General features: G+C 42.6%; 1 protein-coding gene across 1 annotated transcript in view; it reads right to left on the bottom strand.

The window, feature by feature from the left end:
• The window catches only part of NEK6 (NIMA related kinase 6), a 25963-nt gene extending 9545 nt beyond the window's left edge, over positions 1 to 16418 (bottom strand). Inside the window, exons 1-6 of the mRNA XM_057372914.1 lie at positions 16294 to 16418; positions 10136 to 10276; positions 9239 to 9301; positions 8052 to 8162; positions 4828 to 4936; positions 3474 to 3581 (exon numbers count right to left, since the gene is read on the bottom strand). Coding sequence (XP_057228897.1) covers positions 3474 to 3581; positions 4828 to 4936; positions 8052 to 8162; positions 9239 to 9301; positions 10136 to 10276; positions 16294 to 16386 — 625 coding nt within the window. The 5' untranslated portion in view covers positions 16387 to 16418. The remainder of the gene's footprint in view (positions 1 to 3473; positions 3582 to 4827; positions 4937 to 8051; positions 8163 to 9238; positions 9302 to 10135; positions 10277 to 16293) is intronic.
• Between the last annotated feature and the right edge of the window lie 2759 nt (positions 16419 to 19177).

The following is a 19177-nucleotide window of genomic DNA, read 5'->3' on the forward strand; positions in this document are numbered from 1 at the left end:
GTGGAGCCCACCTTGCACATTTACCTATCATTACTGTAGTCTTGTCAGCAAATGGACAAACAAGCAGGTCCCTGCGTTTCCAAACTGATGCATTAATTTTTAAATAACTGTCATGATAAAAGACTGACAAGGCCAATTCTCTTTATGGCCTGTCCAACATTAYGTGGGAATCTCCTGTAATGAGCATCTTCTAGAAAACTGCACAAGGCTTCCAGTGCAATCAGTCGGGGCTCGCCATTGCATCCCATTAGTCAATTTGACAGGAACAGTCTAATCGGAGACTATTAATCAGAAACTTTCTTCAGCATTTGCCCTGCTGAAAAAACAAAATATYGCTCAGATTCAGCATTACTCTCCAGGTGGTGGAGTAATGCATTTGAAGTTATAAAGGTCACAAAACCATAGGAAGGAGTTTCTGCTCTGTTGCTGGAAGCTGAAACCCTTCACCTGAACATCAGCCACTTCAGTGATACCAGAGCACTCCTGCTCTCCCAGCACTGCCCTGGGCAGCTACAACATCCACGGCAGGGAAATGGTAATTATTGCCAGTTCACACTAGGGCAGAGTCTCTTATTTCACCAGGAAAACACAAAGGCAAAGATGGCAAAGTTATTCCAGAAATGAAATTCAAATTCCTCTCCTATGTGCGAACACAGCTCAGCTTCCTACAAAACTCATCCCGAGCTGCTCCTGGGCACAACCAGGAGAAATCTGATTGATAATTTTAGGAGGCTCTCTCAGACTCTCATTCASTGAATTTGATGTACCCCAGACAAGCCTGGCACAGCAAAGGCTCTCCCACGCTTTACACTTGAAATCAGTGAATATTTCCAGGTATTTTTTTATAGACTGTGTATGTTGAGGCTTTTCAAATGTCTCCATGAAAAATAAAAAACTGCCCRGATTTTCAAATAGTAATGAAGTTTTTCCAGAACTATTAGCTTAGCTTTAACATGAACAACAATCTGAGTATGTTTTAGTGCTACCTGATGGTGCAAACACACAGGGAAGCAATTCTGCTGGAAAATGAGARTCTGGATCTCTCACCTGGCTCACAYTCTCCACCCACACTTGTAGGTTAGCAAGACAAGCTCTACCAGCTTAATGTTAAGTTTCCAAAGTCAAAAATCAGGGAAGGATGGTGAACCACCATGTTGTAACAAGTAGCAAAATTCACCTTAGCTATGCCCAGTACCTTTAAAACATGAATTTGCTGGTGAGGCTTGTGCAGGAAGAGCTCTGGAAAAGCATCTCCTGTCTTCTCTCAAGGGAAAAAGGGAAGCGGCAGATGAGGTGGCACCCTGTGAACTCGCAGAGCCCCAGCCAGTCAGTGCTGCCTCTGCCAGCAGCACAGGAGGCTGGAGGTGCCCAGATTTGCCCTGTGGCAGGTGAGCCATGGAGCTGTTGCAGGGTCAGAGCCAAGGAGCTGTTGCAGGTTCACCTCTTTCCCTGCCCCAAGGTCTGTGCCTGCCCCGGTGCCTCTCCTGCTCCTCCCGGCGCTCGGAGCTCGGCGCTCGCCAGCATCTCACGAGCTGTGTACAGGCAAATCTTTCATTTTTCTTTCATTACCCCGGCATGTACTGTCACTTAATTTTTATGTATGCAATCCTTCCTGACAAATATGATCTGCTGCCTGGTAATTCATCTGACGTTCATTCTGTTCCTTGCTCTAATTACGGCTCCGTTGCCGCSGCGGCGGCGGGCGCTGCCGAGCCCCTGCTACACCTGTCAGCCGGGTCGGGACTGCCTGATGCCCTTTCATGCCAGTCTGCTGCTAGCAAATACAACCAAAGGGAGAAATGAGATGAATATATTTGCATAAGCTGCACATTCAATTCATGGGTCAGCAGCCAGAGAAATGATGGTTGAGGGCGGTTGCCGGGGTAACGCAGCCGCAGCCCGGTCCGTGCGGGTACCACGCTCTGGTGTGGGGTGTTCATCCCTCAGAGAGCCTCCAACAAATGTCTCAATTAAACCAAACCCACCCTCAGTCGAGTTCCTGCTGCTACTAAACTTGTATCTCTGGCAAATTAACAAAAAAAAAAATAGAAGCTTCAAGGCTGCGTGTTTTTTGGTTGTTACATATTCTTTTTCTTGGATCCAAGAACCGCTGGCAATGGTGGTGTGTCCATCCCTCCCACAACATCTGCAGCCTCACTCACTGCTGCTCCCCCTGTCCTGCACCTCTCACCTGTCTGCAGGATGCTGTGAGCTGAGGAAAGGCAGGGTTTGTGCACCAGGGACTGAGCTCTTCTACTCCAGCTTTCTCAATTAAGAGAGAGCAGCCCTGCTAAAGGTCACAAGCTTGGCTTACATGTGCAGCCAGTATCCAAGCCCCAATTTATTCTTATTAATATAATAAGTGCAGCAGTCAAACTGGATAAGATCATATAATTAGACATGATCATATTTTGGCCTGTTCAGATGATGTGATTGTAACTTCCTGTGAAGAGGATTTATTTTCATCTATTAGGTATGGTGGGGATACATCCTAGGACAGCTTTTGATATGAAGGGAAATCTGAAATCTCCTATTTTGTGAAAGTAAACTATAGAAATGCCTCCTATTTTTAAGCACACACAAAACAAGGCAGGTATTTTCCTTCCTTGTGCACTGAGAAGCCCAGTGCTGTTGGCCAGTATTAGCAATGAAGTTAGTTCACATCAACAAAAGGATTCAACAAGACACACTCAAAATTGCACAAACACAAGCAGTGAAACAAATATTGTGTGTGTTCCAAAGGCAGCTGAGAGAGATTAGTTTAAAAGAGCTTAAATACTGCACCAGAAGYCAGAGCTCCTTCACTGCTCTAATACACAAGCACCTTTGGAACTCAAARAATTCAGACCCATTAATAAAAATGGAAAATCAGCCACCTCTCAAGAGGTTACAGACACAATTATGAAATACTTTATACTGTAAGACTTAAAAAATGAACTGTATAACTATGCAATTTTCTATAGCACTGGAATTAATGTTAATRGCAAAAATGAGGAAGACAACCTTGAGATAAGTGGAAGATATGAAGAAAAGCTGGACCTTTAAAGCATAAGCCAGATTTYAAATGAAGTTCCTTTTAGGAACAGATGAGCCATGAAAGCTTGGAACAGCTCACCCACCTCRGGCAGTCACAGCCCCAATCAGATCAGAGCCCTGAGCAGCACCTGCTGTAAAAGATGTTGGGGTAACATTGGATTCCAGCAAGCACAGTGCAGGCAAATGTGTTATTCAAAGTGAGAAAGCCACATTTGTTACATTTGCTGTAAAACCTACCAGAGAAAAACAAAAAAACTGATTTTAAACCAGAAAATACCTATTAATGCCTACAAGAGCATCTCAAACACACATGGCTGGAAATGCAGTACCCATGGCCTGAATGCCACTCGTGTCACCAYGGGAGGACAAACACCCTGAGTTTGAACAGCAAAGCTGAACAGAGCACGGCAGGCCCGGCTTAACAAGTACCAGCTTACCTAAGGAATGTGCTGCAGTGGTTTTAGAACTGAAAAAACGGCCTAATCCAAGATCTCCCAGCTTCACCACCCCTGTGGCTGTTATAAACACGTTGGCTGGTTTTATGTCTGCAAGAAGAAAAAGGTAAAAGGTCAAAGCCACAAAAGGTTATTTGGTTCTAATGCTGCAATAGAAGCATYGCCTGGAGCGCTCACGGTACAAAGAGGCTCCAGCAGAACCGTGTTTCTTTAGAGCTTTGATAGGCTCAGTCTTCCAAAGCTTCAAGCTCTGCACAGACACAAAAATCAGAGTGTACTTCCCAGCACACAAGAAATACCAATGAGGGAAAACGTAGGAAACAGCTCAAGAGAACAGAGGCAACGTCTTTAACTGCTGGAGATGAAAGAAATGAGCCCAGTTCTCTTTGGGAACGATCACTTTCCACACAAAACTGCACTGCCCACCACCATCCCCTCATGCAGAGCTGATTACTGGTCCACAGACCCATAAATTCTGGGCTCTACACAGCCCAGTTGGTTCATGGAGGGTAGAAATCACTAGAACCCCAGATTCCCAAGCAGYCATGTCACMCTGAGTTAGAGGCTCTTTCCTCATGGAAGAGCAGACTCAAMGTGAGAGGCTTCACATTCCAGCCAYCAATTACASACCTAATTCGGGTACAATTGATACACTGCATCAGGGGATGCATAAAGGAGCAAAAATGATATCACATTGCTGAAAAATGTAGTGAAGAATTCACTCCTTCAAAGGAGCAAGGAAATAACAAGCAGCAGAGACAGGCGTTGGTGCCTTTTGGGAAATTTGCATTTCCTGAGTCCAGTCCTTCCCAAAGCACTTCACTGACACTGAAAGCAGCAGCGTAATTTTTGGATAGAGCTCAAAGTTATAAGATGTTCTAAGAAAAGAGATTCAAAAATAATTAATGAAAATAGAGAACAGGTTATGAGAGTGTGGGACACATTTGTATTAATATTTCAGAAAAGCCTGCAAGACAGAAAAACTCTTCTCAASTCTCTAAGGTCAGAGCTAATATAATGAAGACTATTTCTTAGAGTTCACTGTATTCAGGAGTCTCAGCATTTTATTTCTGACACTTTTCTAATGGCAAGTTTGACACTTCTACTTAATATCAGTGTCTGGAATACAAAGCAGCTCATCTTCCTAATACCACCCTCACTTCGGCCTGAATCCTTTAACAATAAGGCAGAGACAGAAGGAGAAATCCATCTCRCAGGCTCCAGCCTCTCTAAACATGCATTGGCTGAACATCAGCATAATTGTTTTTGAATGTAGGCGCTTACTAATTGGAACATTATATTATTATTCAGTGAAAAGAGACTGAATTAATGTTACCTCTGTGCATCACCCTGCGGGAGTGCATGTGTTCCACTGCACTGCATAACTGCACAAAATATTTCCACACCGTCCTTTCCGGGATTAACCGTTTCTGCTTTTTAAAATACTGCAGGAGGAAATAAATAAAAGATCAGTGAAAAAAAGCAACATATTTGACTCGTTCCTGGAATTGTGTTAGTCAGCTGCAGGTTGCTCATGTCTTCCACATCTGCAGCTGCATGACTTTTCTTCTGATTAGCTTTTAACTCCTCCTCTCTGTGTGGAAACTTCGATGCAGTTCACTAATTAACAACTATTATGAAAAATACGCTTAAATAGGTTTGACATTTTTGAATGGACACAATTATGATTAGCATTAATCTCCTTAATTACCTTGCAAAACATATTTAATGCCTCAAAACAACAAATGTCTCAAATATTTTGCCTTAAGAAACAAAAGACCATTAAGAAACCCTTGTAAACATTCATTATTGCATTGTCTGCTAACAAGGATAAGGAATCTGCTTCCCTTTTTTAAAAGATGGCCAGAGCATCCGTGTTTCTTCTGTGATCAGGTAGAATAATATATTCTATTTCATGCATAATAGGAATACTAAATTAAGTGCACCCTCCAGTGAGACAGAGCCACTCCTGATCTGCTGGGGGTGTCAGGGCAGCGCTGAGTGCAGCCAGCTCGGGGTTCCAGGGACCTCTGGATGCTCAAAGCTCTCAGAATAAAGGGAAGCATAAAGCACCAGCACAGAGTGCAGCATGGCCCTGGCTCCCTGCAATGCTGAGGGGTTCTTCAACCCTCTGCAGGAATAAAGAACCAGCTGCACACTCCACTGAAGGCCAAACACTCCAGACTTTCAGCTGCTCTCCTTCCTTTTCAGGAGGGCACAGCAGCCGTGCCTGGCACTGCACCCAGGCATCCCAAAACTGCAGGGTTCGGATTGTTGSTCCCTGGCTTCCCACTGAGCCAGCTCTTCATCCAGAGCATTAACAAAATACACTTCTAACACTTGCAGAGGTTTCAAATTGCTCCTCCTGCCCTGCCACACAAAGTGTCACTGGGAGAGCTGCACTTCCTTTGCATTGAACCCAGGAGAATTCCCATCTGCAGCAGCAGCAAAGGAAGGCAATGGTTTGCTGCCCCTTTCTGCATTCCTGCTTTCCCCTCTCAGCACTGACATCTGATGTCCGTTGTCACATTCTCTATTTTATGTGAAATGCTGTTACCAGTTCGTGTTTGACTCRAGTAATGGCAAATTTTCTTTTGCAGATCAGTTGTGAAGGGGCACGACTGTGCAATTCCCCAGGCAGCAATCTGACAGATTGCAACAGTCTCAACCCAAAACTCGAGAGAGAGCACACAGGAATTACAGAGGGTGAGGGAGAAAGTGTTATATACACAATAAAATTATTTAATTCTCATTAAAATATTTAAGAGTGGATATGCAAGACCACAAGTGATAATTTTCTAAATGTCATGTCCAATAAGGTTCGCCTGACATTTACAAGGAAGTCCCAACTCTCCGGTGGKTTTTCCTGCAGCTCTACATCCCTCATAAATAATGCAGGCACAGGGGTGTGACAGAGACAGGCCCTGGCTTTATCACCTTCACACCCTCCTATTGCTGTCACTTCTGTTCCACTGAAAATCCACGCTGGAGCTTCAGCTCCCCAGGGACAGAGGGGGACACAGAGAAATTTCCCTGCTGCAGGGGAGCTGCATGCACARGGAATTTTGTTCCCTGTTGGGTTTAGGGCTTGGAGGGTTTTTTAAAAAAAAAAAAATCAGATTTCCAGATTTGCACCAATTGAAAAACTTCATTTATATGACCTTGAAAAAACAAACGCATCTTCATCATGCCTGAAATACAGAGGGAACACAGAGCTGGGGATACCAGCAATCAGCACAGTCCAGTGCTGGGCAAGACACCAATCTAAGAATCCACCAGTTCTGTTTTGGAAAATGTTACTCTTATTGTAAAGACAAGAAAATATTTTTTTAAAGAAAAGTAGCCAACCCTAATAAGCAAATGAACATATCTGTCAGTATTTTTAAACTAAAAACTACAGATGACCAAAAAATACAAGTATTTCATATAATGAAATCTTAAGATATGGTAGGTAAAACCTTTTGTAAGCTAAGATTGAAAACTCCAGCAGAACCCTTGCACAGCCCAGGATGGTCACACACAGCCCTAACTCCTGCTCTCACAAYCCTTGGATAATTTCCATCTTGGAACACAATCCCAGAAAGCCTGAGATGAGCTGCAARTTTCCTGGGAAATGGTGGGAAAAGGGCAAAAAGGCAGCAGAAGCCCCAAAAGGAAGCAGAGAAGGAAAGACAGAGCTGCTGCCCAGGCAGAAGGGGCAGCTGTGCCCTCCCAGCCCCAATTGCTCCAGGCTGGGGCAGAATTCCCTGCCCTGCCCTGCAGAGTGAGTCTGGATCTGCAATCTGGGGTTCTCCTGCCAGACACAGCAGATTTTCCAGGATCCTGTAAATTTAGCCATTGACTATGGACTGAGTGGGTAACTCGTTTGACAGCCTTTGGCCTAGTGCCTCAAAGCTCTGCTGGCAAAGAAAACAAATCTGTTAATAAGATATTTTAACTGTGACAACAAGGAGGAGGAGAACTTTCCAAACATTCGTTTATGATAATTACAGAATAATGATGGCAAAACCCAGGTAAAACATGGAGAGGAGGTTGAGAGTGCTAACAAACATGATATAACACATCTGTTCTCACAAGGGATGTATGTCTAAAGATTAACATGTCAAAGAAAATACAAAAGCAGGTGGTAACAGCTTAACTAAAGCTGGTTTGCAGCAATACAAGTATTCCTAAGAGCAACATAAAAGAAGAACAAGTACTTGAAACATTTTCTCAAACCCAAATCCCCATTGCAAAGAAAGTCAATACACTTCCTTGAATGTCTTCGAAGTGGCAGACAGGAGATGTGAACAGTGAAGCCAACAGGAATTACATGTCCCCATCAATCACAGAGTGTGCAAATAACACACGTGTCCCACCACATCACACACACTTGCTCCCCTCTGCAGCAGTGACCAGAAKCTCAGGCCATGGGGTATTTAAAATGCCACCAGGAACTTTGGTTGAGGTCTGGAAGAGACCTATGGGTGTGCAAAACTGCAAGAGGAGGAAAARAAGTGCTTCTAATACAGCTGAGCTCACCCCACCACCTTGGGTCTGCCAGGACGGACACATCCTCACCTTAATCATCTGAGAGAGATCCCCAGCATCTGCCAGCTCCAGGACAATGTTGAGCTCATTGTCTTCAATAAAAGAGTCCAAATATTTGATTATATTGGGGTGGTTCAGTTGCTGCAGAGGAAGGGAATACAAGAGGAACAGTGACAATGTGGCTGTGACAAGTCCCAGACACAACACCCACAYCTCTGTGACCCATGAGCAAAATGTTCACAACGGGAGCACCACAGCCCAGACTGAGCTGCTGGGACAAAATCCTGGGAGAAAGAGAATTCCTGACAGGACAGCACCRTGGAAATGTCCTCAGCAAAGAGCAATCCCACCCAAACACACTGAACAGCCTCTTCTATCAGAAACTTGCAGAACATTTAAAAGCAATGGCCTGAAGGATCCTTGTCAGGCAAGAACTGATTTTCACCCCAATTCAATAGAAACTGAATCCCAACTGTTGGTTACAGTACTCAAGATCTCTTCGCCCCTTAAAAGAACAACAAAGCTAAACTAAAACTTTGTGCATTTGTGTGTTATTTTCTTCCATCAATGTCAGTTTATTATCTGATCATTTATGTTGGTGCCTTCACGAATTTCTTTCATTTCAGTATAGCTCATACTTATATTCACAGCTGATACTTGAATTATTTTTTCCTAGAACCCAAAATAACCATAAATCCTCTTTCTGAGTGCTATCATTGGCATTATTTTTCTCCATGACTATTGAGCAATTGGCTCGTGTTTATCCTTCACTACAGCCTACCAGACTCAGGCTACAACTGCACGAATTTGAACAGAAATCCCTAAAATCACATGAACAGAGTAATTATGTAATACTTTTAGAATGAAATCTGACTAGTTAAATGAAATTTTTAGCCTTCTGCAATCTGTTGCATTTACTAAAAATAGATATTTAAAGTGCAACATATCTATGTTTTTAATCAACAATTTAAAACAAATTACTAAGGCATTAAAAATCACTATTTGCTTTAATGCCTTAAACACAGTCTGGTTTCAGTGCCTTTATCTAGATTATCATTTTTCATGAGTGATATGTATACACACAAATACATGTCATGTACAGCCAAAATTGCTTTCTCCTTTACTGCATATGCTTTATTTACCAACCTGAAAGCAATTCTTTTCTCAAAAATTAAAAAAAAAAACAAACCAGAAAAAGTCTTTATAAAAATTCTTACCTTCAAGAGGTCAATTTCTTTAATGCAGTCTTGCCTTGCCTTGGCATCCATCATTTCAAAAATCTTCAAAGACAAAAACACAGAAGATAAAAATGAAGCAACAAAAAAAAGTACTTTATACTTTTAACAAGCAGTTGGTGTTTCCTTCCCCAATTTGTACATCCTCCACTGTAATGAGTACTCACACAATTCCCAGATCAAAGAAAGATCAATGTTTTCTTTATTTTGAAACCACTACAGGGATAACATTGGGGTAAACTAATTTTAGAACCCGTAGGCAATATTGTAAGCAGCACAAAAAAATAAAGATACAAGTTTGTGAATTTGCTGCTGTTATTATTAATTGRATATAGCAAATTCTACTGATTTCTCTGTAATAACTAACAATAACATTGAGCATTAATATTCATTCTTCAATACTCAGTAAGTCACTAGAAATGAGAGTTTGGAGAATCTGTTGAAGAATTAAAGGCAAATTTCTCCAAACAAAATGCTRTTCTGAACACCACCCAATACTTTCAGCCAAGTTTTAAAAGTCTACATTTCTGGCATCCAAGTTTTCAGAAATTCTTCTCCAACTCCACCAGCAAGCTCCAGCATTTTCCCCTTCCATGTCCCCACGTTCAGCTGTGTTGGGATGGCAGCTCCTCATGGCACAGCCACAGGGCCTCACTGTTTCACACATTTCAAAACAATTTGGGGAACCTTTTTCATAAAGTAAAAGTTGCAATTTAACAGAAATATGAAATGGCACTACTGCTACATAAGTGTGATTTGGACACAGGAACCCACTGGCAGGCGATGAGGGACAAAGCCCTGCAGGGCAGGGTCACCTACCCCAAAATCATCTGGCAGAGCTAAAACTGGAATGAAGAGACTCTGCACTAAAATGCTCACCTGCACTTTCTTCAGTGCCACAGGTTTCCTGTCCAGCAGACAAGTTGCTTTGTAAACTTCGCTGAATTGGCCTCGTCCAATCTTTTTCTCAATCTGAAAATCTGCCAAGGTGCAGCGATACGGGTACGACGTTAAATGTCTCTGTCAAAGGAAAAATCAGTCAGGGACCTGCAAAAACCACTCCTGCTCTCAGTGAGGGTTAAACCTCAGCTGATCACAMCAGTCTGACCACAAATGCATTCATTCCTCCAGATGGATCACTAACACAGGCTGCACGAAGCCAAATGACTTCTTCAAAAAAAGGGAATTCAAGTCTTGCCTTCATGTAAGTAATTAATTAGTCCCAAACTGCTCTCCCTGGTTGCACAGCCTCTCATCAGCTCTGCCTGCCTGTGTCACTGGGGAGATGCTGATGGTGCAATGAGCAGTCCCAGGTAAACACCCAGGCAGRCAGGGAGACCCAGCCTAACAAGAAACACAGACCCCATGGACTGAGATTGCTCCCCAGAGCCCTTCTGGTCTCCTCTGTAATTAGCACGGCTGCCAAACAATGTTTAAAAAAGAAATTATGAAAATTAATTACTCAAAGTTACCCCATGTGCCAAGTAGAACATTTTCAAGTTTCAGCATCTTGAGCCATTTTCAGAGTTTGCATCAAAAACCATCAAATGAGAAGTTCCTGACCCAGGCTGGGGGTGGGGAAGGGTTCCCAGGTTAAGCCAAGCCTACAGCCAAGCCTGGAGCAGCCAATCCTGGCCCCAGTGTCCCAGGAGGGCTGTGTGCTTTAGGGAATGACTATTGCCACCACTGTCATTTCCTAATGCAGCAGGAGAGGGCTGGAACTGAGATTTCAAGCACAGGTAAAGCTTCCAGTCCAGCCTTAGAACCTGCAGCACTTTTAACATTTTATGAGGCAACTACTACAAAACTTTATTTTTCAGACAGAAATCCACACTGAAATCAAAGGTAATTTCCACTTGCCCTTTTTTTAATCAATTGTGTGTTTATAGCAAGAGTGCTTAAGTGTAAATTAATATTTCAAGCATGTGCCAAGAAACATCTACCAACTTTTGAACTTGAAAACGTGAACGTTACACAAGTTCAAGGGGCAGTGTCCCAGTCCCTGAGCTGCTGGTGCTGGGCTGATGCTGCCCATGCCTGGACACCTCTGCTGATGTGTTCCGGCACCACCAGCACTGCAGCTGCACATTTCCATATGCAATGACCTAGATCTGCATGGGCTAGCACAACCTATCAGAGCTAATTAAAGTAAYGGAGCTTTCAGAGAGGCCAGAGATGTTTGATGAGGGGACAAACCTAGAATCCTCCTCAGCTTAGACCAAACAGTACCACAAAGCTCCCTATTGATCACAGACCACTCTCCTTTAGTTTAAACTTATCCTTCTCTTGTGCTTTGCTGTATGTGAATGAAGCAGGAAATTCTGCTAAATATTGTTATAAGGACACAGAGAAGAAACTTCTGCCTTCTCAGAGTGCACCCCTTCACACATTTCATGACTTTTGACATGGGGGGACTCCCCTGATTACAACTTCCACAATTAAACATTATAATTTTTCCAAAAAGCTGGCAAAGAATCAACCCCTGTTCATTCAAATAAGCCATGATCTTTATTTCTGCAAGCCTCAGAGTTTTCACGTACTGATAGAAATTGTGTGTACTTAGATRCCTCCATCATCTTCAAACTTGTCCATCAAAAGTAGATTTTCTCATTTTTAGGACAAGTTCAGGCTCAGGTTTCCATAAGTAAATCAAGCCCTTGCCTAGATCAGGTTTCAAGGTCAATGATGGAGCTTGAATTRAAAAAAAAACTAAATAAAAAGAGGAAAGAAAAAMMCAACAAAGCAAAAAGAAAMCCAACCACTGGACACTATGAAAATTGGGCTGTTTACACATTTCTGTTTCCAGGGCAGCAATAGGAAGGGCCCAGTCTGGGAAGAACTTATTTTGAGACAAAGGCTGTTCTCTTCATCCACACAAAGAAGTCTCATTCTTCTCCTACTCAAAAAAAAAGCCAAAGATTAAAGCCAAAGAATTCCTCATGTGAATAAAAAGGCCATTCATTTTTAAGAAGAAATGCAGAGATTATTCCAAGAACAAGCTCTTCTGGACATCTCCTCTGGCATACATACATGCACTCTGTGAGATGGCACCACTGGTGCCAGAACACAAATTCCAAAGCTGGCAAAGTCACAGAACTTCAGGGAAAGTTTGCCAGGGCTTTTGGCCTCTGATTTTGAGGTGTTCCAAGATTTTCTGCAAAACAGAATTGGTAAGGCTTCATAATACTAAAAAACCCCAATGACATAAAAGCTTCAGTTATCATGCTAAGTACATGCAGGTAGGACAGCCACACAYCCTGAACACCTCTCTTGTATTTTATTTTTCTTAATGAGTAGTTGTCCAGCTCAGAATTTGTGTTTTGGAATAGGGAAGAATATGAAAAAACTGTTCTGTAGAAAGACTTTGAATTTCCAGAACAATTTGTGTTTGGCCAAAAAATTTACCTCTTTTTAATTACTGAAGATCTGGGAAAACCTGAATAGCCCCAAGATAATCGTGGGAGCAGTCTCTAACCCCTTGTTTGGGGCCAAGGAGCACCCTGAGAGTGGAAAGAAAAATATCCTAAATATCCTAAATACAGCCCCAGTACAGAACCAGGCCTGTCCCTCTGCTGCTCCAGAGGAACAAGAAATCCCAGCCTGAATGGGCTGAGAAAGGGGAATATTCACTGCTAATTGCACAGCAAAGAAACCCAGAGTGCTAATGTTAATTAATAATAAACCAGTTGTTTTAGTGCTGATTGGCATGTGGGAAACAGGCACCAGTCAGCCCTGCACAAAGGGCTRCAGGCATTTAGAGTATTTGTAATCAACCTAAAAACTGTTAAGATTGGTTAACCAACAGTTAAAAAGTCAGACAGCACAATCTTCAGATGCCAATAAAAGCATCTTTCCTGTAGAGCTCTGAAATGAAATATTCTTTAGAAGAGTAAAAACATACTCGCCCAATTAATTTTCTGAAATCTCATTAAAAAATTTAGCCCGACTAAGTCATACACTTCTGACCTGAATTTTAATTATCTTTACGCTGGATATAAGGTTTTTTTTCTGATATTTGCAATGCATCATTAATTTTAAARGAATGGTTTCCTTGCTTCTAAAGTGCATACTTCATCTGAGTGACATTTACTGTAACTAATTTCACCTTTAAAAGACATCTGCAGKAGTAATGGGGAGCTCCACCCCCCCAGCAGCCCATGCACACATTACAAGCAATGATTTACTATCAACATCAGCATTTCAAACCCTTTCACTATGTCCAAAATTATACACCTGSCCCCATTCAAAAATGCCTACCTGARAAGAATTTTGCATACTTTGAGGCTGAAATTCCAGTGTGAATTTATGGGAACACATYAGAACCGATTGATTAAAGAAAGAAYTTCTAAGCTCGCAAGAGATGAGGAAACTTTTAAAATATGGATTATCCTTCAAACAGGTAGCCAAGTAATTATTGAAGAATACATCAGGATTTTCAATTTGAGCTTCAAAATTACACTACACAGTCATCTTAAAATATCYTTCACTTGACCYGTTACCTGGAATTTAAAGTTTGCTRAAKAACTTGGCTKAAGTTTTAAAGTCTCAGCATGATGGGGATCTATCCTGATATCCAGATATTCTGTATCTATCTAGACACTGGTACTAGAACATTACAAGGAAAGAGAGAAGCACCAGCTTGGAAACAGTAGAACAAGATGTTACTCAAAAAATTAAAATTACCACAGAAATACTCYCAGCAGCTCTGCCACTAAGCTGTGAGTATATAAAAGAGTTGTTTAAAAGTGAGTTATTGTGTTTATTTAGTAGAAAAACTAAGTGAAAAATTACAACTCTATATTTTTATATCACTGATTTACTCCTAAATAACTTTCATTGCTTACTGCTATAAATCCTAAGTAATCTAGAGACTTAAACAATTAACACCTTCACTCTGGAACATCACCAGAACGTGTTCTTCCTCTTGCTGATGAACATCCTTGGGGTATCTCTGGGCAGGTAAGGGAGCCAAAAGCCAAATCTGTGATTTTATTGGATTTTTTTTTTTGTATTACAGGTAACTTCTAACTAATCCAGCATTACTCACTGATTTCATCTTTATCTTTACAGCTGTTAAAGACAGAAAGAAAAGCCTGACACACTCACTCACAGCTCTGTACTGATGAGTTGTAAAGCAGAAACAACACCTCTGTCAGAAGGAAGAAAAGGCTCCAGGAAGCAGCACAATTATAGGAAAAGTTCCTGGGAGAGGAGCAGGTTGTGTTGTTGCTCTGCTCTTTTGGGGACTGGCACAGTTTTGGATGGAGGGCTGGAAGGAAGGGAAGGCCACTACATACAAAGTCCCTGCCTCATCCAACACTCCTCATGTTCTGTTTTTTTTCTGCTTAAGTTTTTATCTCTGCCATAAATGACATTCCTTGTAAGACCAGCTTGGTCAATTCTATCTTCCCAAACCTCCCTCCCTTCCACAAACCATTACACCACATCTGCATTACTCAGATTTTCGAAAGAAAGGAATTATGCCATTTCAGATTCTTCCAACAGACAAAAAAGTAGCTGAGATTTGAAAAATTATACGTAAATAACACTCCTGAAAAATGGATAATCAGAAATATGTCATCAGCAACCYTATCAAGCCACCAATGTAAGGCAGCCTGCACTCTGAACAGTACCTTTTTTTTTAATATGTTTTTTCCAGTTCCGTGGTAGACTATATGGTTTTGTTATTTGGGTTTTTCTATGTTATTTTGACAGCAAAACCAAAGAAAGTCTTCCTGCAATTCTAATTCCAAATTAGATCACTCTCAGAACAGTTTAACAGAGCCCTCCATTAACACAAGTTGGGTATTAGCAGAGTTGAGGGGAGGTTTCACTGAACAATGACCACACAGCAAAATGAGCCCACTCAGCATCAGCATCACAGCAGAACATAGATTATTAGCTACTAATTACACTTAACTATGTCATTACAAATTCTAACATGTGCTCCAAGATGCCATGAATGTATCTGCTGCACAGGAACACTTCCTAATCTTGTTCRTGAAATAATTACAGGGGCACTATCCTGCCAAATGAGGCAGTAATTAACCCTAATTGCTCAAAATGCAACTGGCTAATTCTAGGAGATTAATCAAGGGGATTCAATTATTATTAAATGACTTAATATGACAAATTGCTGCATTAGGAGAGGGGGCTCTGCTCCACACCACAGTACTTTCCCAGCAGTGCATTCCCTGTGTGCAGGCAGCTCCCTCTCTTTGCAGAGCCTGTCCTGGGCACTGGCAGAGATTTCCCCGGATCCTGATCCCCTCTGGGAATGACAAAGATCCCCCAGACCCTCCCACAATCACACCACAGGTACAGCACTCTCCTTTCTGACAGCTTGCCACCAAGCTTTTGGGTTACTCCTTAAAATAGCACAGGCACAACCGAGCTGCTCTGATCAACAGAGCAACAGGCTGAAAAGGCAACCAGCCAGAATTCACAAAATCCCAGTTTCCTGATTACACAGACTGTGGGTTAATCCTGGTTTTAGCTCCCCTCTGCAGAAAGAGAGAGGAGCTGCTACAGTGAAACTTCACTATAGTATGGAATATACTCTGCAAAATGCATTGCAGGATGGATTCCAGAGACTCACAGGCAGCCTACAGTTCCACAAAGGATGAGCTTTTTCTTTGATTTGGCAATTACTTCTTCAGCACTTATTATGAAACTATAAAAGGAGATAAAATACAATTATTCACTTATACAATCATCTATTTTATTTTGGCCTTTCCTTCAAAGAATCAAAACAAGACAAAGCCAACACAGCATGTTTTTGTAAAACGGTTTAAAGGCACTTGCTTTAAGCAAAATTCAAACTATTTCCTTTTTCTCTTATTGTAATAAAAAAGCTGGGTTCAGGAAACTCTGGCTGGCTGGCATAATCTCAAACTGGATATCCCCTAAAACCACTATAACTGCACTAAAACYAAAAGGAGGAGGGCCAAAGGCAGCTGAATGCAAAGAAATCAGAGACSTTTATAGAATGAAGGGATGAAAGGACAGGAGGAGACAGACTAGACACCTGCACTTACCTGAGGGTCATGCTGGAATTCCTGGCCTGGCAGCTTGCACAGAGGGTTGTTCTGGTCCCCGAGATGATGAGGGTGGTTGTGCTGCCCTTCCATGGTATCATACCAAACTGTGCCTCTCGGTTCTGCTGCAGGCAAAGAAAGGGAGAGGTTGGTTGGTCCCTGCCTGGGAGGAGAGGATTTCTGCCTGGGCTGTGCCTACAAGTGGCTGTTCCAGGCAGCAGGAACCGAATCCTGACTCACACAGCCCCGAGACAACCCCAAATCTCAGCTCTCAYTGGGCTCTGACAGCAGAGCAGAGCCACTGAAAGGGCCCAGAAATGGCACAGCCACAACAGGGCACAGCCACCCACCTCCAGGGACTACCAAACAAAACCACCATCACAAACACTGCTGGTACTGCTTCACAATAAACATAAAAGCAGAAAATGTGTTTATTCGATTCAGTGACCCTGCTTGTGTCACCCGAAACAGTGGCTACTGTCACATCCCCAAGGACTCATGTCCCCAGTGACTCAGGGGACATCCAGAAACATCAGCACATTTCTATTTGTAAAACAAAAACAGAAAGTCCCTCCAGACTGTTGCTGCTTCCTTGGTCRAAGACAGCAAAAATTTATCCACATTCTTTCTTCCCAACCTTCAAATTACAAGTTTTGCAGATTGGCAAGACACAGCAAGCAGGAGCTAGAAACCATATTGGATGCAATAAGACTGAAATATTACAGGTACAACACACAAACAAGGGAAATGCCCATGAATGAATTCCTTTGCTGCAGTTTCAGGCCAGTCCAACACAGCGATCGGAAACGAGAGCTGCTCCCCTTCAAAAATGGCACCAGAACACGCAGGAGTTGTAAAGAGCTGCCCATCAGGCAGCTGAGACATTCCAGTGCTGGACCAGCACTGTGATCCCAGATTAACTAATTCTCCTCTGGCACAGAGCTGTGCACTGATTGCAGGAGCACCGTGGCCAACAGTGCCAGGGAACTGCGGGTTTTGGGCTGAGCTGCTCTCAGAACATCCTCTGCCTGCACAGGCTGAACACACCCACATCCTCCAGCCCTTCTAGGAAACAAACCCCATCCTTGGACCAGTGATGTTCAAGCCTGACTCAGGGACAAACCCTGGTAATTCTATCAGCTATTCAGGATCACAGCACTTTCTGYTCCACAMMAACTCTGGGTCAGGCGCTGTCTGAGCAAAGCCAGGCCCCAAAATACAGTCCCAGCATTTACAGAACACCCACAATAACACACTCATGGCCCTTCCCCACACAGGGCCAGACACAAATTTTGGTTATCCCTYACCCACACCCTCTGCCATTCCCGTCCTTGGCACCGACTGCAGCCTAATGGTGACAAGGGAAGATTTAGTGGCCAACACAAGCATTTGCAGAAACTTATTTCAAGAGTTTTGGCAAGTATTCACTCAGTGAAAGAACACAACCTGACCTCATTAGGGTATTAATAGTGCAYGCCTGGCACTTGGGCAATGACTAAGTCTTAATTTAAAATACAAAGGTATTTTAAATATTTGTGGGAGTGGGAGAGAAAATATGATGMAGAAGAATTTCTGTAGCAAGTTGTGCTCAGTTCTTTTAACAGTTGTTTGTGAAATAAGCCTTTAGCCCTGGCAGATCCTTCCCAACACCAGCTACCACAACACAGGGGAAAGCAGAGAGCAGCTCTTCTGGCGTCTCAAGTAAATGAACTTTCATTCCAACAAACACTCACTAGACAAAAGAGCTGCAGTTCCTGTTACATTAAACAAGTGAACAATAAAACCCATTTTTTAAAGTCAGTACCCTGAAACTCCAGTGGGAGAAGGAGAATCACTGTTAATATGAAGAAGTTGAATTTTGAGATTCTCTCAGTCTCAAGCATTGGGTGAAGATACTCAGATAAAACTATGTCTCTTAATATCAACATGAAAGTGTCCTATGAAATTCCTACCTTATGTTATACTGCTGGAACTATGTTAATTATTTTATTATTCAARATCTGGAAAAGGGCAGTTTACCTGAAGGGAGAGCCACATGCTCTCTTGCTTCTGAGTCCAGACACATAAAGCAAACCCTGCTACCAACACAGAGCTCCTGTGCCCTGAGCTCCACAGGATCCCAGCTTTAAAAGAGACCCAGCAGAGCTCACATGACAGTGCCACACCGCTGACACCTCAGGACAGCGTGTCCTCCCCTGGCTGTCAGCTCAGCTATTCCGGGCTCTTGGCACTGCACAGGAGTGAAGGGGAATCCCTAGGAAGATGCTTCACAGATCTTCAAATAGAGGCCAACAACACAAAGGTACTTCACTATGTCAGAAAAGGTACTCTCTTAAAACTGGCACATTTTTACTGTATATTGTCTTAGCTCTGCACTTTTCCTTCTCAAGTGGCAGGCTCTTTAATTCGTGCCTCCATAATTCCTACCAAGTTTTGCAGGATCACACATTTTCACATTGAGCCTTGACTATGACTGTAAATCAAAACATCTTTAAATTGCATGAAGCATCATGCATCTTTCCAGAAAGTGAATAAAAGAACAGGATCATCATTAACATCACAGGAAATATGACCACAATGCACATGGGATGAGCAGCTCCTTCTCCCAAACCACTGTCACCTTTTTGCTGWACAGTTATTGCTACATGCAGCAGCACTCACAGGTAACCTGGAGTTTTTCCAAAGCCAGGGAAAATAAACACCCTGTTGTGCAGTCAGTTCCCCCAGCTGCAGTTTCTCTCTGGTACCCAAGCATCCTTACACCTCATCTCTAACCAGTGGAGAGCAAAACACAAAACCCCAGCAAACCCACGGTACCTCCTAGGTACCTGACAGGTGGGATTCTCAGGGCAGAAGAGCCCAGGGCAGGCGGTAGCAAAGGCCA

This window comes from Malurus melanocephalus, unplaced genomic scaffold, assembly GCF_030028575.1.
Source record: "Malurus melanocephalus ecotype Western Australia unplaced genomic scaffold, MMel_1.1 scaffold_181, whole genome shotgun sequence".
NCBI classification, from domain to species: domain Eukaryota; kingdom Metazoa; phylum Chordata; class Aves; order Passeriformes; family Maluridae; genus Malurus; species Malurus melanocephalus.